This window comes from Saccopteryx bilineata, chromosome 2 (assembly GCF_036850765.1).
Source record: "Saccopteryx bilineata isolate mSacBil1 chromosome 2, mSacBil1_pri_phased_curated, whole genome shotgun sequence".
In the NCBI taxonomy this organism is placed as follows: Eukaryota; Metazoa; Chordata; class Mammalia; order Chiroptera; family Emballonuridae; genus Saccopteryx; species Saccopteryx bilineata.
The window spans coordinates 272,611,252-272,639,250 of NC_089491.1; the positions used below are offsets into that span (position 1 = coordinate 272,611,252).

The 27,999-nt window shown below is 54.9% G+C and overlaps 1 protein-coding gene across 6 annotated transcripts; it reads right to left on the reverse strand.

The window, feature by feature from the left end:
• On the reverse strand, positions 1–26,983 carry ABCB9 (ATP binding cassette subfamily B member 9). 6 transcript variants are annotated; one of them, XM_066260693.1, is made up of 12 exons: positions 26,816–26,983; positions 22,076–22,760; positions 19,545–19,659; positions 18,887–19,017; positions 18,016–18,221; positions 15,710–15,907; positions 14,331–14,459; positions 11,664–11,852; positions 11,016–11,189; positions 9,526–9,685; positions 6,386–6,522; positions 1–283 (listed from the first exon to the last, which is right to left on the reverse strand). In XM_066260693.1, the coding sequence occupies exons 2-12, from the start codon at positions 22,674–22,676 to the stop codon at positions 17–19; spliced, it is 2,307 nt and encodes a 768-aa protein (XP_066116790.1). In that variant the 5' UTR covers positions 22,677–22,760; positions 26,816–26,983; the 3' UTR covers positions 1–16. The 6 variants fall into 6 exon arrangements, with proteins under 6 accessions (XP_066116790.1, XP_066116789.1, XP_066116786.1 ...); XM_066260692.1 differs by having other exon boundaries at positions 22,076–22,861; XM_066260689.1 differs by having other exon boundaries at positions 26,804–26,983.
• Positions 26,984–27,999: the final 1,016 nt, after the last annotated feature.

The window sequence follows — 27,999 nt, forward strand, 5'->3', positions numbered from 1 at the left end:
TTCTGTTACATGTATTTTAGCACCGACAGAATAACTTTAAAATATCTTTGAAGGCAGTGCAGTCCCCTGAGTGGGATCCCGGAACAGAAAACGGCCATGAGGTGAAAGGCTTGTGAAATACAACAGCAACGTGGCATTTCCATCGCCGGCGGGTCGCCAGTGTTGGCTCCCAGGTCGTGTGACACAGGCACCTTGGGCCCGTGAGGCGCTGACAGGAGGGCCAGCCAGGTGCTGACAGGAGTCTCCGCATCAGCAGCACCGCAACCTGTCCGTAAATCCGGAACTATTCCAAACGAGACATGCACAGGTGTGGGCAAAAGTTGTTCGTTATGGTTGTTGGTACAAAGAAAGACAGGCAGAGTATGACAATTACGATGGCTTCATTCACTCAAAAGGATATCACTTGCAACTGTAAATTTACCTTGTATGCGGGGAGAAAAAAACAAAATAATCCCATCTGCCTTCTAAGGAGGGGCCAGTGCGGTCTCTGGAACCACTTTGGGTTCCGGTTTGCCAACTGGGGATCTGGAGCTGACTCTGGCATGGGGACAGGGAGAAGAATCTGGAACTCCTGGCCTGGGAGGGGCGGGGTGGGGATAAAGGGATGGGCAGATGGGAGGGCAGACAGGACCAACATGGAGGCTGCCCACGGGTGACTCACAGGCGGGCCCCTGCCTGGAGACATGTTTTCTTGACTCCCTGTTTCATAAAAATAAGTCGAGCCCATCTATAAAAAGCAGTGGATCTTATATCAAAACTGGAAATTTCCAACTTCTCTGGATACATCAGAAGCTCTGCTGGCCTGCCCGCCTTCCTGTGTGGCCCCAAGGGGCTGAAGCCATGTCCCACCATCCCCTCTGATGGGAGCTCTCCTCTTTGTCACACTCCCTCCCGCCCCCTTTTGTCACCGGTTACTGACACCGAGCCTGGGCTGCCATTTGTGCCCAGGCTGGCACCGGATGCTGTTTTTCACAGGACAGAAAGGTCTCCTCTAAGCCACGTCAAAAATGGAAAAGTGAAAGAAAAAGCCAGAGCCTTGTCCAGTTTTCCTAACACCTGGCCAGCTGCGTTTGCGACACCTGACCGCTTCCGGGAGGTACTCACAGTTGAGAACTCAAGTCTAATATTTGATCTGCAGCCCTTGGTGCAGTGTCAATATACCTCCCCCCACACCCTCCCAGGTTTACTCTCACAGGTGTTCTGTGGTTGAGAACACACACACACACACATACACACACACACACACACCACATGCTTCTTAGGTGTGAAGCCTGGTTTTATCCCTTACTAACTGGGAGGCCGCTTAATCTCTCTGTGCCTCAATTTCCCCATTTGCAAAGTGGATATCATAGTGAATGTAACTTTTAGGGGTTTTATGAGGATTAAGTGATACAGTTCACATGGACCTGTGCCTAGAACAGAGCAAACGAGGTGGAGAAAACATTGGGTGGGGTGACAAGTGCTGTGACGACAACAGATCAGGGTGACTGGGGGAAACTCAACATTTAGGATGTGTCGAGGAAGTGGGAACATGTGAGCTGAGAGAGGACTGAGAAGGAACCAGCTGGGGACTGAGTACAAGGAACAGTGTGTCAGGCAGAAGGAACAGTCAGTGTAAAGGTTCAGAGAAAAGAATGAACTTAGCTTGCTCGAGGACCAGAAGGAAGGAGGCCAGTGTGGTTGGAGCAGAGCAACTGAGGATCAAATCTGAGGCTGAAAGGTAGACAGGGGCTCTATGGCCATGGGGAGGTGTTTGGGTTTGATGCACAGAGATGCCATGGGAGAGTTTGCAGCAAAGGAAAACTCTGATTGACAAAGGACCAAATGAACATGGCAGCAGGCCAGTCCAGCCCAAAGCCTCTCCTTTCAGCTCCACAACCCCCTTCACAACCAGCCCTGACCCTCCTGGTCCTCTAAGCATTTAACTCTCCCCCCACTCCCCCCAAACCAAGCAGGAAGTCATGAGGTGGCCCTGAGCCAGGGCCGTGGCCCCACAGAGAGAGGGAGCAAGGGATGCAAAGCCACACAGATGAAGCTTACAAGTGACCCCCCCCCAAAAAAAGACATGTTCATTAAATCCCTAGAACCTGGGAATGTGACTTTATTTGGAAAAAGGGTCTTTGCGAATGTGATTCAGGATCTCAAGACGAGATCATCCTGGATTATCTGCATGGGCCCTAAACCCAGTGACAAATGCCCTCATACACAAAAAGAGAGATGAAACCCCAAGTCACACAGAGAAGGCCATGGTTGACGGAGGTGGAGGCTAGAGGGATGCGGCCGCAAGCTGTGAAGCACAAGAAGCCACCAGAAGCCACCAGGAGCCGCAAGAGGCAGGAGGGACCCTCCTTTAAAACCTTTGAAGGGGGCTCAGCCCTGCTGACACCTTAATGGCCTCCAGAACTGTGAGACAGTAGGGTGCTGTGCTAAGCTCCCTGGTTTGTGGTCATTGGCTGCGGTAGCTCCATGAAACTAACACGCCCTCCTCACCAAGGACCCCCATGCCCTCGGGCAGGAGGGTCAATCTCTCCTTCCATCCTCGAAACCCACCAGGGAGAACACTGAAGCCCCAAGAAGGGGAGGTAAGTGGGACGCTGTTTTCCTTCTGGCGAACCCAGAGAACCTCTGTATAATTATCAGGTCTTCCCACCACTGAAAAATTATCACCTTTTCATATTATGGGATGGTACAGACAGAGCAGAAGAGTTCAGATGACATAATGCCCCTGCAATATGTCTGTTCCCTACTTTCGTGGGTTCAGCCTGTGGGGGTCTTGGCTGTGTGGCGTAAAACAAGTCAATTAGCCTCTCTGAGCTCTGGGAGAAAAGCAGTTGTCATGAAGACTAAAGAAGAAAGGACACTAGGGACCTGGAGCCTCCCGGGTTCCACCTAGGCCCCTAGCCTGTGTCTGAGCACAGTCCTGCTCTGAGACCCAGTTCTGAGGCTCTTATTGGGCTCTTCAGGGCAAGGGCCAGAGAGGTCTGGTCAGAAGAGATGCTCAAGGCAGGTCCAGGCCCCTGAGGGCCAGTGCGGGACCCAGCCGGCCACAGTCTGGTCTTAGGCCTGTTCCCTTGGTAGGGAGACGGGTTTGTGGCTGACGTTGAGCTGGTCTGTACGATGTGACTAAGCCAGTAGCTAAAATACCGAAATAGTTCTCTGCCAGTCAGTAAACAACCACTGCTCCACCTGCTCCCTGGGACCCCAGACTTTGCATAATTCAGTAGGTACAAAGAATCCCCAAGAAGTCCTCCCCTGGCATCTTTGCCTGTCTTCTGACGGGGTGGTTCTGCTAGGCCTGATTTCTCAGCCCCACGGGCTGCAGGGTGTGTGGGGTACCTGGTCCCCAATGGGGAAGAGCGCAGTGGCATTTGCCGGGGCCGGCTTTCCTGGGAGGCAGTAGACTCAGGATTTGGAGGGGACGGGTTCGCTCTGCACAGCCCCAGGGAGACAGAAGAAGCCATGACTGTCTGTGTGGGAGGCCCTGGGGCTCCTAGACCCTGGGGGGAGGGCCCAAGACCACCCAAAGCCTCTCCACAACCACCCTTGACAGGGCCTGGAAGAGAGCTGGGTCTGATGGTGAAACCTAACCAAATAATGGTGCAGATGGCCCAGGAAGAGGTCAGAGGTCAGGGGTCAGAGGTAGTATACTTTATTGACCGGGTTCTCCCAGCATCTTGCAATGTCCCTGAAAAGCCAGACCCTGGACTTTGCCACCATCCTACACTGATCAGGGAAGAGGATGCGTCTCTCAAACATCAAAGGGCCTCCGAACAGCAGAGACTCCGGTGGGGGGGGAGGGGCTGCCAGCCAGTGGGGGGTTGGGGCGGGGCTGAAGCTGGGCGCTGGGCGGAGTACCCCCAGGTCCTCCAGGCCTGGCCAGCCCCTCCCTCCCCCAGTTAAGGTGCGCAGTGGTTCACAGTGAGACTGGCTTCGATGTTGCAGGGGACCTCCCAGTCTCCCCGCTCACTCTGGGCCTGACTCACCAAACTGGGAAGAGGGAGAGACAGAAAGTCCCCTCCCTGTGTCCTCCCTTGGGGACAGGGACGACCCTTCTCTCGAAGGTAAAAGGGTAGAGACTTAGCACTCCCCTGACCTTCCCGGGGCTGTTAAGGACGGTCACATCTCAGTGACCTTGCCCACCATTACTCTCAATTAGAAAAATGTTTTTGAAATCTGGGAGTTGACAGGGAACCATCAAACCAAGCAGTAAAAAAAACCAAACAAAAAACAAACCCTGGTAAGATCTTGGTTTAAAAAGGTGGTGCTGCCCTTGCTTACAGGCCTTGGGAGACCAGGTGGCGAGACTCGCAGCCGCCATACCCGGACTGGAGGGAGTGGCTCATGGTAGTGGGGGCTGGTGGTGGCCTGGGGAACAGAATGGGAACCAGGGCAGGATGCAGGAAGCTGTGACACGTGGGACGTGGCGAGTCACCCTCTGGTGCTGTGGGCCTGAGCTCTAAGGGCAGCTCAGGTCTGCCCTTTCAAGGGTACATCCAGCAGATGGGCACCGGGGCCTGTGCCCCACCAGGAGAGGAAGGGCCGACATTCAGGCCTTGTGGCAGCTGCTGCCGGGAGGCTCGTGGTAGCCGGCTGCGCAGTCCAGGGTGGGCTCAAGCCCCAGCATCTGCCGCTGCACCAGCCTGGCATAGAGGCCGCCTTGCGCCAGCAGCTGCTGGTGTGAGCCCTGCTGCACCACGCGGCCCTTGTCCAGCACCACGATGCGGTGGGCCCGCTCCACTGTGCTCAGTCGATGTGCGACGATGAGCACCGTGTGCTTCTGCAGGTTGCCGTGGATGGCCTGCTGGATCTAGGAATACAGGAGGGCGGGCTCACGCGGGCACCGCCACACTCACCCTCCCCCTGCCCCGCCCCACCACCAGCTAGTGACACTGAGTCTCTAGGAGCTTACATGCAACCTGCTTCCTGGGGTTTTGCTCATGGAGGGGACAGCTCATGACAACAAAACCTTCACGCTCTGTTCCTCATCCTCCCTCGTGGCCCAAATCCAGCTCCTGCCAAATCCTGCAGACGCTGTCTCCTCCTCTGTTCTACCCCGACCCTGCTGCTTCTACCTCCGTTCCTCAGCCTTCCTGCCTGGCTACCGGTTCCACTCCGCACTTGGATACAAGAACGTTTCATCAGTTCTTGTTGAACTCCTGCTCTAAGCCCTCCAATGGCTTCTCGAAGGTCTACAGGAGTTTCAGGGCTGTGAAACTGTTCTGTGTCTGCGATGATGGACACATGACATTCTCCACTTGTCAAAACCCAGAGAATGCACAACACAACAGTGACCCCCTTGCATGTAAAACCACGGGCTCTAGTTAGTACTAATGCCTCAAACTGGTTTGTCAGTTCTAAGAAATGTCCCATGATAATGCAAGATGTTAACAATAGCAAAGACCGGTGGGAGAAGGGGATCTACAGGAACTTTCTGTACTTTCGGCTCAATTTTCTTTACACCTAAAACAGCTCTAAAAAAAAAAAAATCTATTAAATTTTTTTTTAAAGTCCAGACTCTTGACTAGGAGGGCCTGAAGTGCTCGGGTCTCCCTCTGACTCTGTCCTCGCCTTGCCCACCAGACACACTGGCCCTTTGGACTTGGCTGTGAACCTGCTTCGGGCCTTTGCACCTGCTGCCCCTCTTCCTGGAAAACGCCTTTAACCGGGAACTTCCTATGGCTCCCTCCTTTCCCTCCGGGTCCCTGCTCAAATGGTACCCTGATTCTACTGGTGAGCACTGCAGACCCTGGGCACAGGTGACGCCACCCCGAGCCTGCACTAAGAGGCCGGTGCTCTCTGGACATAGCCCTTCCCTGGGATGACCCCACCCCCTGTGTGTGTGCTCCGTGTAGCCAGGAGGATCAGCTGTTTGTTCTAGCCAACACCCAACCTCCTCTGTGCCTTTGAGATGTATATGTGAGTACCCTAAAATTCAAGAGGGTCTTCCTCAAGCACCCGAAAGCCATTCCTTTGCAATAGAATCAATAGGGTGGACATGGCCTTGATCCCCAGTCTCCATGGGAGGAGAGAATCCCAACTGCAACAGTGGCCGGTGGCAGACCCCTCAGGCCTGATTGCATCCACGCTGACCAACCCTTTGTGGGTTTTCCCTTGAGCCCTAGCTCTTCCCAACTGACATTAGTCACTGAATAAAATCTGTTTCTCCAGTTTTAAAGGTAACCTCAGCACCTGGATTCCTGCCTGCTGCCCACAAGGGACACAGTAAATACCGGCCTAATAAATGAACTGATTCATGGAGAGGCAAGGAACAAGAACACGATGTCAGCTCCAGTCCAGGAGCTGACAGTCTGGGAGGGCCCTGGCCACTCCCGAGCCCTTCCCAGCACCCGTGGGCTCCAGCATCACCCAGCCGCCCGCAACTCACCAGGTACTCGCTCTCTGCGTCCAGAGCACTGGTGGCTTCGTCCAGGATGAGGACAGGTGGGTTCCGCACCAGAGCCCGGGCCATAGCCACCCGCTGCTTCTGGCCGCCCGACAGCTGGGCACCCTTCTCCCCCGTCTCTGTGGGGTGGAGGCACAGGGACGAGTGAGCAGGAGGGGAGTCCGGGGCCACCCCAGGGGTGACCGAGAAGGCCCCTTCCCTTGTGTTCCCTGCTTCCAAGGGACAGCACTATCCAGGAAAAGTGTGCTTACAAGGGCCACCAGCTGGGACTACCAACAGTGCACAAGCTCATGAAAAGGTGTTCTCCTTCCCTGCTTAAGAGAGGCATACAAAGTATGGCTATATGCGGCCCTGGCCAATTGGATCGGTGGTAGAGCGTCAGCCTGGCGTGCAGGAGTCCCAGGTTCGATTCCCAACCAGGGCACACAGGAGAGGCACCCATCTGCTTCTCCATCCCTCCCCCTCTCCTTCCTCTCTGTCTCTCTCTTCCCCTCCTGCAGCCAAGGCTCCACTGGAACAAAAGTTGGTCCGGGCGCTGAGGATGGCTCTGTGGCCTCTGCCTCAGGCACTAGAATGGCTCTGGTCGCGGCAGAGCAATGCCCCAGATGGGCAGAGCATCGCTCCCTGGTGGGCATGCCGGGTGGATCCCGGTCGGGCGCATGCGGGAGTCTATCTGACTGCCTCCCCGTTCCCAACTTCAGAAAGATACACACACACACAAAAGTATGGCTACATGCAATTGGTACCGAGATAATAAGTTTTACCCGTGAATGTGGCAAAAATCCAAACTTTTGGTAATACATTGGGCTGGTACAGCTACAGGGAAGAAGGCGCCCCCGTCTCCCCAGTGACAGGGCTGCAGGCATGCACCTGTGTCTACCAGCTTGTATTTGCACATCTGTAGGTCCCAGTTACAAATGCACAACCTTGTGCCAGCAAACCCTGTGAATTCTCTCTACAGTTCAACATTCCCATGCAGTGACGCAGGCACAAGGTTGTGCGTGGCCCACAGTAATCTTACTGCAAAAAGAAAAAAACAAACAAAAAAACCCCGCACAAAGACAAAGAAAAAAAAACAAACCCTACTCAAATGCCCATCAATAGAAAACCGAATAAGTTATTAATAAGTAAATTATTATGAAACTCATATACTGGAATATTATGCAGCTGTTAAAAAAAGAATACAACCACCACCAAAAAAAAAAAGAATACAACATCCAAAGTAAGTAGAAGGAAGGAAATAATAAAGATAAGAGTGGAAATAAAAAGATAGAGACTAAAAATATAGAAAAGATCAATGAAACGAAGAGCAAGTTCTTGGAAATGATGAACAGAATTGATAGACTTTTAGCCAGATTTATAAAGAAAAAAAGAGAGGGAACCCAAATACTATAAATAAAATCAGGAATGAAAGAGAAGTTACAACTGACACCACAGAAATACAAAGGGTCATTAAAGTATACTACGAACAACCTGAAACCAAAACATAATTTAAAAAAAATATGATGAACAATTAATACAACAAATTAAACAACCTAAAAGAAACAGATTTTTTTTTTTTTTTTTTGTATTTTTCTGAAGCTGGAAACGGGGAGAGACAGTCAGACAGACTCCCGCATGCGCCCGACCGGGATCCACCCAGCACGCCCACCAGGGGCGAAGCTCTGTCCACCAGGGGGCGATGCTCTGCCGCAACCAGAGCCACTCTAGCGCCTGGGGCAGAGGCCAAGGAGCCATCTCCAGCGCCCGGGCCATCTTTGCTCCAATGGAGCCTCGGCTGCGGGAGGGGAAGAGAGAGACAGAGAGGAAGGAGGGGGGGGGGTGGAGAAGCAAATGGGCGCTTCCCCTATGTGCCCTGACCGGGAATCGAACCCTGGTCCCCCGCACGCCAGGCCGACGCTCTACCGCTGAGCCAACCAGCCAGGGCCAGAAACAGATTTTTTTTTGAGAAAAATACAACCGTCCAAGACTGAACCAAGAAGAAACAGGAAGTCTGAACAGACCAATGAATAGCAATGACATTAAAGCAGTAATTAAAAAACTTCCAACAAACAAAATTCCAGGACCAGAAGGTGTCACAGGTGAATTCTACCAAACATGTAAAGAATGAGTAACTACCCTTCTCAAACAATTCCAAAAGAACTGAAAAGGACATATGCTTCCAAACTCATTCTACAACATACCCGCATATTCCCAATACCAAAACCAGACAAACATACTAGAAGAGAAGAAAACAACAGGCCAGTCTCCCTAATACACATAGATGCAAAAATTCTCAACAGAATACTTGCAGACCAGATTCAACAGTATGTTGAAAGGGTTGTACATCACAACCAAGAGGGACTTATTCTGGGGTCACAAGGATAGCTCAATTCCCACAAATCGGTCAACATGATACACTATAACAAAACCCAGGATCAAAATGGTATGACCACCTCAACAGATGCAGAAAAGGCATTTGATAGTCCCCCCAATAAAAGGAACAAAGCAGCTCTCTAGACACCAATGTAAATGTCACTAAGACACTGTGTCAAGTTTAAAGAACCAGGTGCAGAATAGGATGTGCCATTTCTTTTCTGTAAATGGGCGGGAGGAAATAAAAATATATATTTACATTTGGATAAAGAAGCCATGTACGAAACTAACACAAGTTTGGTGGTGGCAGGAGAAAACTGGGTGTGGAGATAGGGATGGAATAAAAGCTTTTCATTGTATATTGTCATATATATATATATATGTTTAGTTTTGAACCTGTGGATAGCCCCTTCCCAAGAGTTAACCATTGAAAGTGTATTAAATGTAACAAACGGTATAAATGACCCTATTGTTAAGTCTGTCAAATTGAAATATCGATTCATTAATATCAAGTTACGTCACTAATTAATATAGCACATGAGTCTTATTTTTAAATAATAACATTTTGGAACAAGGTAAGGAGAAGTTGTATAGTGTCGTGAATGAACTGAATGCCACCGAGTTGTTCCCTTGTCAATGGTTACATTCAGGTGACCGGAATTTCACCCGAAATAACAAAGAGGAGCCGGCAGGCGGCAGTGGGTGGTCCGAGGGTTGTGGCCCCGAGGGCGGGGCCTGGCACAGCTATACAGGTGCTCGGAGGGTACCTGTGTTGTAGCCATCCTGCAGCTCCATGATGAAGCCGTGGGCATTGGCCTTCTGCGCCGCCTCCACCACCATCTCAAAGGGCACGGTGGACAGGCCATAGGAGATGTTGTCCGTGATGGAGCGAGCGAACAGCACGGGCTCCTGGCTCACCAGGGAGATCTGAGGAGGGGGAGGAGGAACCGGCATGAGAGGCCAGGAACGCATCAGGCCAGCTGTCACCAGGAACCCTGCCAGCCCCAGGCCCGGCTGATGCCAGGGGTCTCGGGCCTGAAATCCGATGGGGTGGGGGTGGGGGGTGGGGGGTGGGGGCCTGCGCCTGGCTGCTGCACTCAGCTGCTTCTCTTCTGTCCCCAACAGTAGGGTCCACTTTGAGTGCAAACCCTCGGCCTCCCTCAACCGACAGACAGACTGGGGTCCCCTAAGCTTGCCACTCAGTGCTAAGCCAAGTTCCCTGACCTCCAAGACAGCTCGCTGTCTGTCCTGCCCTGGAAGCAGAGAGAGAGAGAGAGAGAGAGAGAGAGAGAGAGAGAGAGAGAGAGAGAGAGAGAGAGAGAGAGAGAGAGAGAGAAAGAGAGAGAAAGAGAGAGAAGGTAGCATGTAGCTCTGTGTCAGACCGCAAAGACCTCCCTCCCTTCTAAGGGGACAACTTAAAGGAGCTGTTGAACCATGGTCCCCATTTTAGGAATTTGGCCTACAAAAAGTGATAGTATGGAGGGTAGCACTGTAACACTGTAAATAGCAATAATAATAATAATAATAATAAAAGAAATAATCTAATTGTAGGTAAGTTGGGGATTGGTTACACAATTATAGTGCATCCATAAAACCAAACTGCAGAATTTAAAAGATGAGATGGAAGGGAACACCCACAACTTAATTAGGAGACCTTCCGATGAATCGGGAGTATGCTTTAAATTGCCGTGCTTCATTGCTCTGGGTTTACAAAAATTAAAATTTCAGTTTTAAAGAAAAGGTATTCACAAAAGAGGAAATCCAAGTGGTGCACCCCCTTATGAAAAGGTACTTGATACCCTGAGTCATCAGGAAAAATGCAGCAGACCCCAATGAGCTCCCTCTCCACACTGCCCAGCCCAGGGGGCGAAAATTCAGGACTGACGATACTAACCGTCTGAGGACAGGAAGTGTCTGAGCATACTTGAAGTATTATTGCACAGCCTGAACAGTTTTTCTACCTCTGTGACTTTCTAATAAACTTTTGCTAGTATTGGGGGGGGGGGGATAAAATGATGCCAATCAACGTTTGGGTGAGAGGTTGCTTCTGAGGGGCTGACTGTAGTGATGGAGTATTCTATTCCCTGATGGACCAACAGCCCCGTGCTACCCTGGTGATTATTCTTTGAACCGCACATATGCCCGAGGCTGTTCTTAGCATCCATGTCCCTACAGTGTCCGAGAGCCAGAGCGAGGTCGGGACAAAGAAAGGGCGGAGGGGGCAGCAGAGGCCTGCAGAGCAGAGGCCCGCAAGTACCACGCGGTGCAGGAACTTGTGGTCATAGGCGCCAATGGGCTTCCCATCCAGCAGCACGCGGCCCCCTTCCAGGGGGTAGAAGTTCTCTAGGATGTTGACGCAGGAACTCTTTCCACTGCCTGAGGGCCCCACGAGCGCAGTCACCTTTCCTGGGGACAGGCTGAAGGAGACGTTCTGCAAGGAGCACACAGACACGGTGAGGGGCCAGCAGCAGCACAGGTGGCTCTCTGGACCCGGACACTGGCAGGCGCCCTTCCCAGCCGGTCCTACTCTGCTTTGCCATGCTGGGCACTGCTGGCTCCCAGGGTGCTCTCCTTTCTGGCATCTGGTGGCACTTTCATACTGTTTCCTCTGCCTGGAATGAATGTTCTTTCTGCACAAACCCACCTGATTGGCTCCTGCTTCTTGTTCAGGTCTCAGCTCAAATGTCACCTCCTCAGAGAAGTCCTCCTTGACTGTCACACCACCCTTCTATTAATGACCAGTCTTCCCTGACTAGAGCCCAAGCAGCACGAGCACCGGGACCGTGCCTTGCGTATGCCCAGCTGCGCTGCAGTGGCCTGGCGTGTGGATGGGGGGGGGGGATGAGGGGGGAGCAATGGGGTGAGGGAAGGGATGATGTGGGCAGGCCTTACACCCCCCTCTCACCTGTAGGACTTTGGTGTGGGGCCGAGTTCGGTAGGTGAAGGTCACATTCTCAAAGTCCACGCGGCCTTCCATGTGGTCAGGGGCCAAGTTCCCATCATGCACCATGGTTGGCTGCCGGTCAATGAACTCGAACACCTTCTCGGCAGCCCCCACTCCTTGCATGAGGCCGCTATAGACAGAGCCCACAGACTGTGGGGAGGAGGGGGAGATACATTCCTGTCCCATTGACACTCTGCTCCTGGGAGCCCTGTACCCCGGAGTCCGTGGTACCAGGAGAGGAAGGGGGTGTGGGGAAAAGACACAGAATTATTTGTGGGGGGCTGCTGGGGCCCCACTGCTAGCTCATAACCGTAATGAAAAATGAGGACACAGTAATAAATGTGACAGATTAGGAGCCAGCGCCTCGCGGATGTTACAGCTGCACGCCGGCACCTCCCAGAGGACTGGGCATTATCACCCCCCAAGGAGGAAACGGAAGCACAGAGAAGTTAAAGGAAGCCAGAATGTGGCAGAACAGGAATGGAACCTTCCTCCTTCAGCTGCTGTGGTGGTGGGGAAATTTTAGTTAAAAAAAAAAAAAAGGATCTTGGCCCTGGCTGGTTGACTCAATGGTAGAGCGTCGGCCTGGCGTGCAGAAGTTCCAGGTTCGATTCCCAGCCAGGGCACACAGGAGAGGTGCCCATCTGCTTCTCCACCCCTCCCCCTCTCCTTCCTCTCTCTCTCTTCCCCTCCCGCAGCCAAGGCTCCGTTGGAGCAAAGTTGGCCCGGGCGCTGAGGATGGCTCTATGGCCTCTGCCTCAGGCACTAGAATGGCTCTGGTTGCAACAGAGCAATGCCCCAGATGGGCAGAGCATTGCCCCCTGGTGGGCGTGCCGAGTGGATCCCGGTCCGGCACATACAGGAGTCTGTCTGACTGCCTCCCCATTTCCAACTTTAGAAAAATACAAAAAGAAAAAAAAATTAAAAAATAGAAATAAAAAAGGGTCTTAATTTATACTATACATCTCTCTGGGTAAAACAACAACAACAAAAAACAAATGCACAATATAAATGTGAGTAATCATGACAGCACGTTTTATGGAGCACTCTGGATAGGCGACTAGGTGGGATCTAGCATTATCTCTTTTTTGCTGATGAGGAAACTGAAAGCAGAAGAGAGCTCAAGTAACTTCCCCCAGGTCACACAGCTGGGAAGTGACAGAGCCAGGACTTGAACTCAGGCACGTCTGGCTGCCAAGTTTAGGTCCTGAGGTGCCGTGACTGGTCTAATGAAGTGGAGGTGATATTAGTACCCAGGGCCATGGTTCTGTGAAGACCATGGTTGGCACTAAGGGAACCCTTGGGACACTACAGCTAGGACTGCCATCTTTAATACCAAAGGTTATTATTATTGTTATTAGGATGCCAGGGCTGTGCAGAAATTGCCCATCATGCCCCCCATCCTAGAGCCGACCACAGTCATCCGTGTTCTGTATCTTTCCAGTCTACGTGCTTACAAATACGTGCATGTCATAATGAAATAATCTGGGTACTGGAAACACTATGCCAATGGGGTCAGACTCTCCCTGTTGCTTAGGGATCTGCCTCCTTCCATCATGTCTTTGGATCCCTTGAGGCCGGCGTACATGGAACTGCCTGGTTCCCGAGGCTGCTGCCTCATGTGTGGACGGGACAGACGTCCATGCTGTCTCTGGACTACAGATATACTGTACTGACCCAGTCCCTGCCTGGTCAGCGGGCGCTTGTGGTGATTTTAACCTTTCACTGCCGTGACCAGGGCTGCACGGCCCGTCCTGGGTCGCTCACGCCTCTGCGGGTGTGGGAGTTTCTGAAGCGCAGATTCCTAGAGGCAGAATCGCTGAGTCACCTGTGACCTCAGGTGTGACTGTGACTCACGCAAAGGGCCATTGAGGGCATGCACGCCCCTCCCCCACACATCTGTGAACCTCTTCACTGGAGGACACAGAGGCCCAATTTCAATGCTTGAGGGCTGGGCGCGCGCGCACGTGTGTGTGTGTGTGTGTGTGTGTGTGTGTGTGTGTGTGTGTGTGAGCAGAGAGTTAGAACCCCCCCCCCAATATCCTTCTGCATCACACGATGGCAGCACGACACCCCAGCGTCCTGTCTCAGGGTCTGCTAGGGTTGGGGGACCTGAATTAAGACCTAACCTAAAACAAGCCTTGTTTCCCCCCTGGTGCTGCGCTTTGAGGAGGGTTACAGTAAGGTCAGACTCTTCTGGCTGTGGATCCAGGTCCCCTACAAAGGGGACAGGCAAGTTGCTTAACTTCTCTGAACCTCTGCTTCCTCTTCCAAGAATCGGGGACGCGCACAGACCTCTTCTGGCTCTCTTATGAGCATTTTTTTTAACCGAATTTATCAGGGGTGACATTGGTTAATAAAGCTGCACTGGTTTCAGGCGTTCAATCTATAACACGTCATCTGTGTACTGTACTGTGTGTTTGCCACCTGACGTGCATTTTCTGAAATACTCTTGGTCACTGTCACTTGTTAGTTTTGTTATTGCTATAGGTATTACAGCATTCTCTCCCGTCTACTTTGGAGAGAAGCCCTGCATCCCTCGGACCCTGGAGCACACCCCTGAGATCCCTCTTCCCCACGCACCCCTTTCTCTCTCCCCGGGATCCCGTCCCCAAGCCAGCCCCTCACCTCCATACAATCTCCCAGGACAAACTCGTAGATGATGAAGGAGATGAGGTTGCCGCTGGTCATCTGCCCGGAGATGACAAGGTGGCCCCCATAGTAGAGGATGCTGACCTGGACCACCAGCAGTGTGAGCTGGGGGCAGAGGGAGGGGGCACTTGTCATGGGAGGCCTGGCTCACACCTTCCTGCGGCTTGTTCCCCAGCCCACCCGGCCTGCAGGGGGAGGTGAGGGCAGCTGTGAGCCCCACACTTCCAGCCATAGACTGAAACTGTGGCCCGCAGCATCCCCCCACATGCTGGTGCCCTCCCTGCCCCCCTGTGGAGTTTCCCTGCATAGGTCCCCAGCTGGAGCAGCCATGTGTCTGGCTGAGAACAAGGCTTTCTTTGTGAGGCCCTGGCACACAAATCAGAGCCCAAACCCTCCTCGAGGCCAAGCAGGAGCTGTAAGTCCCCATCAGGAAGAGCATGGATCAGAGAGGCGGAGTCCACTGGCTAAGGTCACACAGCAAGCCAGGCAGAGCAGCACAGTGAGGTCTGTCTCCTCACCCTACCAGGCTCCATACAGGGGCTGTTCTAGCACCCCTGCCTCCCTCCCCCTCCAGAACCTGGTGAAGTGTCAGAGAGAGGAGTGGAGACAGCACCCCTGACCACTCATTCAGGGTCCTCATTTGTCCCTTCCCCCCTCAAACCCAAAAAGCACCCCTGCTGGGGGACCAACTGCTGAGAGGCTTGGCTAGCTGCCCTGGATTTCAGGCCCCTTCTCCTTCCTGGCTGTACACTTTTGGGGGGTGGTCTGCCCTGGGGGGACCCAGACAGTCCTTGTCCTCTTGTTCCCCTGTAGACCACCAGGTCCTCCTTCCCCTAAACTCCCAACGCTTATCATTCCTAGCCCAGCTGTTTCCCCATAAGCTCGCCCCCCACATGTGGCCACCACAGGGTCCAAGTCCTGCGCATCCTCCAGGGAAAGGCTGTGACTCACACCCGCCCCACCCCCGGAAGTGAGCCAGACACTGTAATGGGGTGTGTGTGTGTATGTGTGTGTGTGTACACAGGACCTGCCAGAAAGCGGCTCAGGCTGGGTCCTGACCGGCCTCGGAGCAACTCCCAACCCGGCAGGATGTCTCCCTAGCTGAGGAGAGAGCTCTAGCCCTGGACCCAACGCAGGGGTGGAAGAGATCCCCATGGGGACATTCACTGGGAGGCTGCCCTCTCTCCTGGAAAGCTCCGTGCACACGCAGAAAGCTGGGATGCCATGAAGTCAAGTGCGACCAGCCTGACACCCACATGCAGGGACCCGGTTCATGTCCCGGAGCAAGGCATCCCCTCCCCTTCCTGTCCCGTTCCTCCTGTGATTGGACCTGCCCCGCGCTGGGGCGCACGTACCCCGCTGCCCCAGACGTAATACATGTAAGCGGCTGCCTCCTTTCTGTTCAGCTTGTACACCTGCTGCAGCTTCCGTGAGTACACCTCCGCCTCCTCCTCCTCGTTGGCAAAGCTCCGGACGGTCTTCATGGCACTGATGGTCTCTTCGGCTGTGTTGCTGGCTCTGGCCAAGGCGTTCTGGACCTCTTTGGAGAGCCTCTGTGTGCAGAAAGGGGGACAAGAAAGGAGAAGACCCCAAAACTCAGTCTCACCGTCTACCTGCGTCCTCCGGCCTCTCTGGGCTTTTCCGCCCTTAGTTGGCACCGGCTCTATGCAGGGAGTTCTGGGGACAAAACAGTAAGACCCAAATCCCTTCCTTCCCCATCCCCTTCTCGCTTCGTCTGACGGACTTGGGGACAGACTTCTGGAGGTGAGCTCCCCAGGCCCCAGCTCCTGAGGGACATTAAGACATCTCCAGTAACCAGAGGTTACTTGTGATTGTACAGTTCTTGGTAATCTTTTCAGAAAAGGAGCCTCAACCCCTGACACCAAGCTGACAGGAGGACAGAAATGCCCCAGAGGGCTGTCTGGGTCCTTTGCTACACAGGAAACTCCAACTTTATACACAGGGGTGCCATCTACATCATCAGCAGAATTAAATTCTGTGATGGCCTGAGTGTTGGCACAGAGATCCCAGAACTCCCGGCCAAGTTCTAGATGGTGGCAGAGGACCCTGGCTATACAATCTGTCCATGTCACGTGTGTGTGGTATGTATGTGTGTGTAACCAGGACAAATGGCTGAGCAGTGGTTCCAAGTGTGTGACCCCTAGCCGGCAGCCACCCACCAGAGCTCTAGAGGTGGACCCTGGGCGGTGCTGGTCACGCTTTGGAGTCATCACCACAATGGGTTCTCAAACCGGCCAGGGCGGCTGCCCGAGAGGCCCTGCTGGGATCATGCACGGGCATGTCCCATGACCTGTGAGTCATGCCCAGCCATCAAAGCACAGCACCTGGGGGAGGGGGGTGGACGCGCTGTGCCCTGAGTCATGTCTGGCTGTGGGCGGTGCATGTGGCTTGTGGCCATGACTCGGTGGCGACATTCAACACATCCAGGTGTAGGCAGAGGGCCTGTAGAGAGCAACCCTGAGGCCCTGTCTAGCCAAACTTGAGGCGGGGGCCTGAGGCGCACAGAGGCAGGGCTGACGAGAGCTGCAGGGTTTCCTGCCCCGTCCCAGGGGCAGGGGCAGGGGCTGGCAGGAAGGCAGGAAGGGTGGGGTGGGGCGCGCAGGAAGGGAACTGGCTCCAATGCCAACTGATATATTTACTGTTTCACTTGGGAAGGAAAAGAGCGCATGACCCAGAGCGGTGGGCGAGAGGACCCCCCTGGGTGGTGGGCTTTGCCAGAAGGGGACACGTGGGAATGGAGTCACTTTGGAGCTGGCCTCAGGTCACAGACATCAAGGGTCCCTATGAGCTGATCACGTGTCAAAGCCCCTCTGCTCAGGAACAACCCCTGCCCCCCTCTGGCCTGGATCCGTGGGCGAGGGGTCCTCTGTCACTGTGTGACCTCAGCCTTGGTCCCTCAGGGCTCGGGTGGGGTGGCATCCAGCACCGTGGGAAGCAGGATGAGCCAGGGGCCCACCTCACAGGTCCACCTTCCTAGCCAAGGGCCTCTGGAGGGGACAGTGGCCTGCCCATAATGGCATCATGGGCAAGGGCCTCGCTCAGGCCCCCCCCCCCCCCCCCGTGAACGTATGCTATGTAGAAAGAGCAAATTTTGCATTCAGCGTGAAAACCAAAGTTCTCACCAAGGCCTACGCTGTCTGGCCCGTCACCTCCCTGCCCTCATTTGCTGTCCTCTTCCCTCACTCATGGCCCCAACCTCACTGAGACTTCTCAAATGCACGGTCCCACCCCAGGGTCTTTGCACGGGCTGTGCCCTCTGCTTGGACAGGGCTTCGCTGAGATGTCTGACTCTTTCCTCAGAATGTCACCATCTCAGGGTGATCTACATAGAGCCACCACGGCCCCCAAACTTTCTCCTCCTCACTTCCTTTTTCTCCTGTGCACTTACTGTCTTTTACTAGGTGAGGTGTTATTATGGCTGCTGTTTGTCTTCCGTATCTCCCATCAGAATACAAGGTCCCTGAGGGCAGGGCCCTTATCTGTCTCAATAATGTATCTTGGCGCCCAGGACATTGTAGGTGCTCAACAAATATTGACCCTACTCCCCCATCCCCAGCTCCCTGAGCCCCTTCTGATGGGGGGGTCACTCCGAAACTCCCCCTGCTCACAGGACCCAGCAGGGGGTGCAGGGCAAGCCTACCTTGTAGTACTTGCCGTAGATGTCGGACACCATCATGATGATGGGGAAGCCCATGAAGGTGACCAAGGACAGCTGCCACGAGAGGCTAAACATGAAGATCACCACGCCCGTGACCTTGACCATGTTCCGTAGGAAGATGTTGATATTTTGGGAGACCAGGTCACTGACCATGGTGGTGTCCGAGGTGAGGCGGGAGATGAGGTCCCCTGGAACACAGGCAACTCAGCTCCCGCTGCAGCAGTGGGGTCACTGCGGGCAGGGGCGGCGGGCACTGAGAGGTACTGGGGGGACTCAGGCCTTTGCCAGTTGCTGGACACTGGGCTAAGAGCTTCACAATTTCACGGGGCAGTTACTACTATTGTTTCCATTTTAGAGATGGGGAAACAGGTCCCAAGGTTAAGTTAGTAAGCAGTGGAATCAGGGCTTGGACCCAGACTGGTCTGTCTCGGAGCCTGGGATCCTGTCTGGAAACCACACTGCCGCCCCTGCTCTGCCCCTCGCCCCCACCCCACTTGCCCCATAGGATCTGGGCCCTGTGGGCCACAGGCGTGGGGACTCCTGGCCCTTGAGGTTCCCAGAGGGCAGTTAGGAAGCCAGTGCCTTGGCTGCTGCAGGGACCTCGGGTGGCCTGGCCAGGGTCCCCCTGTGGCCACAGCTCATACCAAAACCGCGGCCAGCAGGCCAGCTCCCCAGGGCACAGGCCAGCCAGGAGCCCAAGCCCTCCTCCTGGGACGATTCCATCCTGAAGCTGATGGCAGGCAAAGCCAGCGGGGCTGAGACCACAAATGCACCCGTCCACGTTCCCAAAGAGAGGCCAGCCCACCCTGGTTGAGCCCAGCCCTGGATGTCCTGAGGTCCCAGGGGGACCAACCTGTGCGATTCTCATCAAAGAAGCTCGTCTCCTGAGACACCAGTGAGCGGAAGAGACAATTCCGGAGGCGAATGTTCAGTCTGGCAAATATGAGGGTAAAAATGCCGCCCCGAATACCTGCGGCAAATGAGCTAATTGCAGATAAGAGATGTTATACATAGCACGGCGTCCTTCCGGCAACTGACCACCAAACCCGCTGCCCTCTCCCGCTGCTGCCAGGCCTGGGCCTCCTGCAGGGCGCAGACAGGCCGGACTCCGACCCTGACCCTGCTCCCTGGGGCTCGGTCCCCAGCTGGAGCCCCCAAGTGTGAGGGTGAACTGAGGGGTAGTGTTTGGGGGGGGGTCGAGGGACCCAACGTTGGCAGCCAGGCTCCTTTTCTTCCTGAAAAGCACAGACAGGCCGGCCCTTGTTTCCCACTTGGGACGCTGCCAGGGAGGGTGGGTGGGGGAACCCTGGAGGAGGTGTGGCTCAGCCAAAGGCCCACGGTGCTGCACCAGTTTGGCTGTTGGTTACTATGGTGACCAGCTGAGAGACAGGCCCACCAAGGGGCACTTCTTGGACCTCCCTGGCTCATTTTCCCCTTAGAAGCCGCCCCTGATTTCTCTCTGCGCCCTGCCGCAGGCCCGGGGGGCGAGCGTGGGGTTGAGAGCCGGCTACCTGCCGAGGGCCAGCACACACATGACAATCACGGCCGTGCTGAACTGCTCCATGCTCTTCTGGATGACGATGCCGTCGATGGCCCGGCCAGTGTAGTACGGGAGGAAGGTCTCTCCTGCCAGGGGAGCCGGAGGGGGAGGTTCAGGGGCTGGTACCCTTCCTCCTGGGCCCCCGGAAGCCTACACCCCACCGGGAAACTCTTCTTGCCACCATGGCGGGGGCAGCACAGGGTAGGGTCCCCACATGGCTTAACACTTGCCACTTTCCAGGGAAGAGGGACAGGGGAAGCCGGTATCTTCAGTGTACTGACTGCGTCAGTCTGAATGACAGCTACCAGGCACTAAGCCATGGGGCTGAGAGGCCCGGGAGGCCTCTCATTCCCTCAGCGCAGGCTCGGAAGCTGGCCGCTGTCACCATATCTTCCAGCGGAGGACAGTGAGGCCGAGAAGCCGAGGGGCGCTCTCCTGGCTGACGGACACAAGTTCACTTCCATCTTGCTGGTGGAGGGCTCAGAGTCCAAATTCTAGCACCTCAGGAGATGCGATATTGTGGTCCTCAGAGAAAATGAGAATTGTCACCCACCCCTTCTGGTGGGAGCACTTCCCAGTTTGCAGGATTACTTCCTACCTGTATCTTCACAACAACCCGAGGCAGGGGTGGGGAGAGGCAGGTGAGAGGATGTCACCCCCACTTCACAGAGGTGGAACGGGACTCAGAGAGGCTGAGTCATTTGCCAGAGGTCACACAGCAATTACAAGGAAGGGCCAGGATTTAAACCCTAAATGGCTTCCAATTTGGGAGGGGTGTGGGTGTTTCCTTGTTCCTTCTTCCCTCCCGCAGATCAGGAACGCCCCTCTCATCTTATGAATATGATGGGCACGGAGTGGAACGTGGTCAGGCCAGGATGGGTCCCCCGTTTTCACTGCAGCTCTCTCCACAGGCCACAGCCTGGCTCGGGGCTGGGCATACAGCAGGTGCTCAGTAAAGGTCACAGAATGAATCCCGAGCAGCTCTACTCGACCTGCTCACGTGGGACAGTGAGGCCTTCCATGGGGTTCTAGTGCCCTCTGCTGGTGTTGGTGCAGGGACCATAGGTGGCAGCCAAGAGGGCCTTAGTCTCTCCATGGAGCCTCCAGTCACCGCTGTGGGAGCTCCACCTGAGCTGAAGTTCTGCCTCAGTTTACCCACAGGGGAGTAAAGGGCAGCAGCGAGCTCCAGCAGCATTCGGACCCCAGCACACACCAATGGATGACAATAATAACCACAACAAGTAAACGAAGGCTCACCCTCACCGAGACCTGACAGGGTGCAGGTGCTGTGCTAGGCGAACCCTCTCGTTCCAGCTGCACAAACCACATCAGACTCCCCCCTCCACCAGATAATCCTACGGCTCCACCTTCAGAATGTTTCCAGAATCCAACCACTTTTACCGCCTCCACTGCCCCAAGTTGGTGATCGATCTTGCCTGGACTACCTCGGTAGTAACTCCTGCTTCTCTCTGCTCCCACCCCCCACTCCAATCAGCCTCATCTGCACTCAGTTGACAGCGGGAGTCTGTGAAACCGAAATCAGATTTTGTCTCTCAGCTCAAGACAGTCTAACGGCTCCCATCTCATCTAGGGTAACAAAGTCCTTACAGTGAACAGTGGTGCCCAGCATGGTTGGGCCCCTGTGACTGACCTGCCTTCATCTTCTTCTCTGTCTCCCCCTTCACTCACTGCTCTAGCTACGTTGGCCTCCTTGCTATTCCTTTAACAACCAGGCACCTTTCTGCCTCAGGACCTTTGCATGGGCTATGCCTGGAGCACTGTCACCCCAGATATCTGTTCCTTCACCTCTTTCAAGTCTCAAATGGCTCCCAATAATCCTGTAGGTAAGGTAATACTATTATTCCCATTTTACAGAGGAGACTGAGGCTGAGAGATTAAGTCAATTGTCTAAGTTCATGTAGTTAGATTGCCGTGAAATCCTTGTTAAAGAATCTCAATTTAATAGGAGACATCCAAGACTAAAACTAACCTCTTGCACCTGACCAGGTGGTGGCACAGTGGATAGAGTGTTGGACTGGGATGCGGAAGGACCCAGGTTCGAGACCCGAGGTTGCCAGCTTGAGCGCGGGTTCATCTGGTTTGAGCAAAGCTCACCAGCTTGGACCCAAGGTTGCTGGCTTGAGCAAGGGGTTACTTGGTCTGCTGAAGGCCCATAGTCAAGGCACATATGAGAGAGCAATCAATGAACAACTGAGTGTCGCAACGAAAAACTGATGATTGATGCTTCTCATCTCTTTCCATTCCTGTCTGTCTGTCCCTATCTATCTCTTGTCTCTGTAAAAAACAAACAAACAAAAACTAACCTCTTGCTATAGTTAGCCCTGGAGGATCAGGGTAGTCAGACGCAGAATTAGGAAAGAAACTCTCAGTGTTCACCTTTTTGTAAAATTTGATGTCTGAACTGCATAAGTAAATGCTAGAACTTAAGAGGAAAAGGTTGATCTCCTGGGTGCCTACCAGGCCCCGCGGGTGCTCGCTTACCCAGAGCCGCTATGATGAGGAAGAAGGAGGCCACTACGAGGAAGGCCACATCGGGCTTGGTGTAGGACAGCAGCTTCTGCAGCGTAGCCCCGGATGCCTGCTCGGCGGGGGGCTGTTCCTCTGCAGGGAAGCCCTCAGCCCCGGCCCCGGCCCCTGGCCCCAGGGCCTTGGCATGAGGCTGCACCGTGGACAGCAGCCACCAGAGCAGGAAGGAGGCAGCGAGGGAGATGTAGGTCCAGACGAAGAGGGCCCAGAACCATGGGTCCCGGACCGGCTTGCGGACCTCGGAGAAGAGCAGCAGTTTCACCATGGTGTAGATGCCCGCGAAAAGGCACACCAGGGCCATTACCGTCCACGAGGCCCGCAGCCGCCGGGGCCCCAGGGCGCTGTTTGTGGCCACGCCGATGGTGGCCCCCAGCAACAGGCAGCTGCGGTAGACGCACGCTGCCCAGAGGTCCAGCACCGAGTCAAAGATGTTGAAATGGCGGATGTCTTCCAGCAGGCTGCGGTCCAGGTGGCTGAAGATGTACAGGGCCGTGGTCACGCCAATGTCCATGCTCATGAAGGCCAAGGTCGCCACCACCGCCTTCCACAGCTGCATCCTGCTGGCTGGTGGTGGGCAGGCACCGAGGGGCAGGCTCTAGCTCACGGGGGCAAAGCCATTGTCGGCCAGGTGAGGCCAGACCTGTTGGGGCAAAAGGGCGAGGGGTTCAGGTTCGCTGCTTGCTGGCTGGCTGTGTGACCTTGAGCAACTCACTCAGAATCTCTGAGCCTCAGTTTCCTCATCTGTAAGACAGCAATGAAAAGAGAACTGATCTCACAGGGCTGTTGTGAAGATTATGTTCATTCAGGGAATGTTCATCAAGTGCCCTCTGTGGGCCAGACTCTGTTCTTAGTAGTGGGGATTTTTTTTGTGTGTGTGTGTGTTTTTCTGAAGCGGGAAACGGGGAGAGACAGTCAGACAGACTCCCGCATGCGCCCGACCGGGATCCACCTGGCACGCCCACCAGGGGGCGACGCTCTGCCCACCAGGGGGCAATGCTCTGCCCCTCCGGGGCGTTGCTCTGTTGCAACCAGAGCCACTCTAGCGCCTGGGGCAGAGGCCAAGGCCCAGCGCCCGGGCCATCTTTGCTCCAATGAAGCCTCGCTGCAGGAGGGGAAGAGAGAGACAGAGAGGAAGGAGAGGGGGAGGGGTGGAGAAGCAGATGGGCGTTTCTCCTGTGTGCCCTGGCCGGGAATCAAACCCGGGACTTCTGCACGCCAGGCCAACGCTCTACCACTAAGCCAACCGGCCAGGGCAGTAGTGGGGATTTAACCATGAACTAAAATCACCAAGACCCCTGCTCATTCACGCTAGAAACAAGAACAGAATAAGTGAATGATACAGTATATCAGAGAGAAGGAAGGGCTGGGGAGGAGTAAGAGTAGGGGAGGAGACAGAGGGCAATGAAGGCGAGGGCAATTTGAAATAGGGGGTCCCAGCCAGGGAGAACTTTGCTGTGAAGGTAACAGCTGAGCCAGATGAAAAGGTGAGGGAGTCCCCCGTGCGGGTGTCTGGGGGAGGAGCATTCTGGAATGGGTGGGACAGAGAGTGCCCAGGGTAGTATAATCCTCCCAGCAACTCTGTCAGATGTGCGCTGTCCTCACCCTTGTTCAGCAAGTGGAGAAACTGAGGCCCAGAGAAGTTAATAACTTGCCCAAGATCACACAGCTGCTGAGAAGCAGAGCTGGGATTTGAACCCAGAGCTGTCTGGCCCCAGAATCTGGGCTTTCAACTGCTCAGCTAAAATGCTTGTCAATATAACATGTACTCAAAGGGAATACTAATCTAAGGAAAAGAGAGGCTAGTACCAGAGGGGGTTCAGCCAAGCAGAGATGGTGACAATGACGACAATGACAACGACGGCAACAATAACAGTAACAACAGCTGACACTTATGAAGTTTACGTGTTCCTGGCACTGTTCTCAGTGAGGTACATGCATTGGTCTTCACAAGAATCCTATGAGGTAGGTTCTATTATTACCCCCATTGTATAGTTGAGAAAATTGAGACACAGAGAGGTTAAATGACCTGCCTTAGGTCACACAGCTAAGAAGTGGCAGAGCTGGATGTGAACCCCGGTCCCAGAGTTCCAAAGTCTGTGCTCTCAACTCCAAAGTCCTAATCCTTCAAAACACCCTCTCCTAATGATGTCAAGGAGGGTTCTGAGATGCAGCGAGGACCCACGGGTGTGACAGTTCCCATGCCCCAGCCCTGGCTGCACCCCAGCATGCCAGGCAGACTCAAGTCTGTCCCAGGAAAGGTGGTTGCCTTGTCAGCAGCTGCCCCTACCAGGGAAGCCAGGGTTGAATGGGACCAAGGGCAGGGAGGGAGCAGAGGGAGTGTCTCCCTCCCCAGGCCCTTGCTCTGCCCCCAGCCCCAGCTGGGCTGCCTGTTCAGCTCCCGCCTGCTGCAGTGCAGAGGCCTCGGGGAGTCAGTGAGTGGGTGAGCGTGAGTCGGAGCTCAGGGAGGGATGCTTCTGGCCTGCTGCCACACCAGGCGCCCTGGCCAAGCCACTGCCCGGTGCCCGGGCCCTGCCAGCCCGTTCCTGCTGCACCCCTCTTGGTGGACACAGGGAGTCCCTCAGCCCCTGGAAAGGAGCTGGGGGTCAGAAGTAAGGCAAGAGGCAGATCTGCCAGAGACCAGCCCAGGGATCTGGCCAGCTCTCCCTGCCCCCACTCCAGTCACTGGGGGACTTCCTTCCGGACACCCCTCTGCTTTGGGCAATGTCAACCCCATGGGACAGCCACACACCCCTCCTCCAGGAGTCCCAGTTGTTTATCTTCACTGAAATAAACAAAATTTTGCACTCCAACACCACAGACTATCGGAACCATATTTTACAGATGGGAAAACTGAGGCAGAGCGGCTTTTCTAGGGTCACCCAGCAAACTGGAGGCAGAATGGCAATGCCACCAGGGTCCCCAGTTCCCAAGTGCTGAGTCCTCTTACTCTGGGCTCTGATGGAGCAGAAGCCAACTTGGGTCAGGTTACAGCCCTTGGTGCAGGCCGCTCTTCCTTTCCAAGTTACTGAGCCGCCAGGAGAACAGGGCTGAGGCCACCAGCCGAGTCCGGGAGGTGGGGACAGTGAGGACCACAGGACTACTCAGAGGCATGTCCCCCCTCCTCCTGTCTGACCTGGAGGGCTGGCCAGGTGAAACTGGAGGGCACATTGTGGGCACGTGGGTGACGTATGTAGGCCGAAGGACAAGGACAAGGTGGTAGCCAGAGGCCAGAGCAGACAGTGCCCAGGAAGAAAGGCAGGAGGGGTAACTTGCCTTGACCCCAAATACAGGATTAACAATTAACAAGGGTCCCCCGTCCCCACAAAGGTTTTCCTTCCTGGTAGAAGAAACGGTGGGTGGGGCACCTCTAGCTGTCAGAACACAAAAGGAAAGTCTGCAGCAGCCCGGAGATAATAAATAATAATTATTATTACACCCACTACAGCTACGGTTCATGGAGTATTACTAAGTGCAAGTCAGTATGTTACGTGCCTGGCACCCTCCCATCTCAGTTAATCCTGGCCACCACCCCAGAGTGAACGGGCGGGCAGTCCCCACGGTTATCACCCCCATTTTACAGATGGGGGCGGCGGAGACTTGGGGAAGTGAAGAGACAGGCAAAGGCAGGGCTGAGACCCAACACTTCACTCTCTGGGTGGGCACCTGCCCAGGGACAGAAAGAATAGGGTCCTGAAGGACCCAGGTGGCCCAAGCAGCTCCTCTCTAACCTGGTGAACTTTTCACCCCAAGCGGTCATTCATTGCCCAGCGGTGGGAAGGTCCATTTGCGGCTCTGGCTCTGTGAACACTGGCTGACCGAGGCCAGGTCTGTGGGATGGTGTCACTGTGGGGTCTTCAGACACATGGCCAGAACTGGGCTGGGTCCACTGTTCCATCCTGACTCCACCATTGCTGAGCCCAACACGTCCATCCCGTGTTGGGACTGGAAAGTTGTTTCAGGTAGCTCTAGGTGAGGCATACTGGGGAGCTACGATCCTTCCTACAATCGTCCTGTCACCAGGCATTTGTCCCCTGGAAAGGGGAATACAGTACAGGCCAGGCTATCTCCAGGGGGCGGTCAGTGGACATGGGCCGAGGGCAGGGAATCCTGTCAGACCAACCTAGAGGTGTCTCAACGAAGCTCAGGCCTTGGGGCGGGGGACACGCCGCCTTTAAAGAGGCCCAGAAGTAAGGGAGGGTCCTGGGAACCCGCAGCCTAATTGCCACGGTGAATGCACGAGGGCCATCAGCTGGGGAGAAGAAGGCAAGAGGTCGGCCGGTGCTCAGAATGCATGGGTAGGCCCCCCTGTGTTGGGTAGGGGGAGCCCTCAGAAGCCGAGTCAGTTCACTTTTGGGGGGATCCAGCCATCCCAGGATCCTCCCCCAAAGGTATTCCCATCATTTTTCAAGAGGCGGCGGCGCCTGAAGGGTTAAAAGAAATGCAACATTCATCCTGCAGGCGTGGGAAGAACGCTGCAAGGGTGGAGGGCTGGGACCTGCGGCCGTGGGCGCGAGGTTCTCGGGCCGGGGGCCAGGGAAGCTCTCAGGAGGCTCCTACCTGCAACAGAGACGCCTACTCCACCCCCGGGGCAGGGGGACCCTGACATTCCCCAGCCTGCGTCCCGTTTGGCGGCCCGGCCTGGAAAGGACCTGGGTCGGGGGGTCCCGGGCGCTGCGTTCTTACCTGTTACCTTACCTGGCACCAGGTAAGCCGTGAGGAGGGGGCGCAGCGGACTCGGGTCGTCAGGGGCGCCGGCTGCGCGCCGCTCATTGGAGACTGCGCCCGGCGCTGCGCCCGCTCGGCTCCTCCCGCCTCCCGTCCCCACTGCGCCGCGGCAAGGTCGGAGCCGAGCCGGGCGGGCGCCCCGGCCAGCTGACGGGATGGGCGGGGCCTCCGGGAAGCTGAGCCTCTGGGGCGGGGCCAGAGCGACACTCCCCGCCCACCTGCTACGAGCCCGGCCTCTCCCGCTCAGCCAGACGCTCCGCACACGAAAGTGGCCTCACCTGCTGGAGGCACCTGCTCTTCTTCTTTGGGGAGTGGGGGTTATGATCCTTATTAATTAATTAATTAATTAATTCATTCATTCATTCACTCACTCATTCAACAAATATAAGTCCAGCACCGACTATGTGCCCTGCACCATTCTAAGCATTTGCAATACAGTAGTGAACAAACAAGATCCCTGTCCTTGGCCCTGGCCGGTTGGCTCAGCAGTAGAGCGTCGGCCTGGCGTGCAGAAGTCCCGGGTTCGATTCCCGGCCAGGGCACATAGGAGAAGCGCCCATTTGCTTCTCTACCCCCCCCCCCTTCCTCTCTGTCTCTCTCTTCCCCTCCCGCAGCCAAGGCTCCATTGGAGCAAGGATGTTGGAGCAAGGATGGCCCGGGCGCTGGGGATGGCTCCTTGGCCTCTGCCCCAGGCGCTGGAGTGGCTCTGGTCTCGGCAGAGCGACACCCTGGAGGGGCAGAGCCTCGCCCCTGGTGGGCGTGCTGGGTGGATCCCGGTTGGGCGCATGCGGGAGTCTGTCTGTCTCTCCCCGTTTCCAGCTTCAGAAAAATACAACAACAAAAAAAAGATCCCTGTCCTTCTAGAACTGACATTCTAGAGAGGGACTCCGGCAATACATATAATAAATAAGCCAAGTATATATGTTACTCCCATCCCTCCGGAAGTAGGGAAGCCAGGAAGCCAACAAGTAAATCCACAGGATAATTTCTGGTACTGGTAAGTAAGGGCTGTACAGGAAATAAAACTGGGCGAGGTGATGGGAGGTGCCATCGGCTACTGAGACAGGTGAACAGTGAGAAGGAACGGGCCTTAGAGAGGTCTGGGGAAAGGCATTCCAGGTGAAGGGAACTGAAAGTTGAAAGGTTCTGAAATA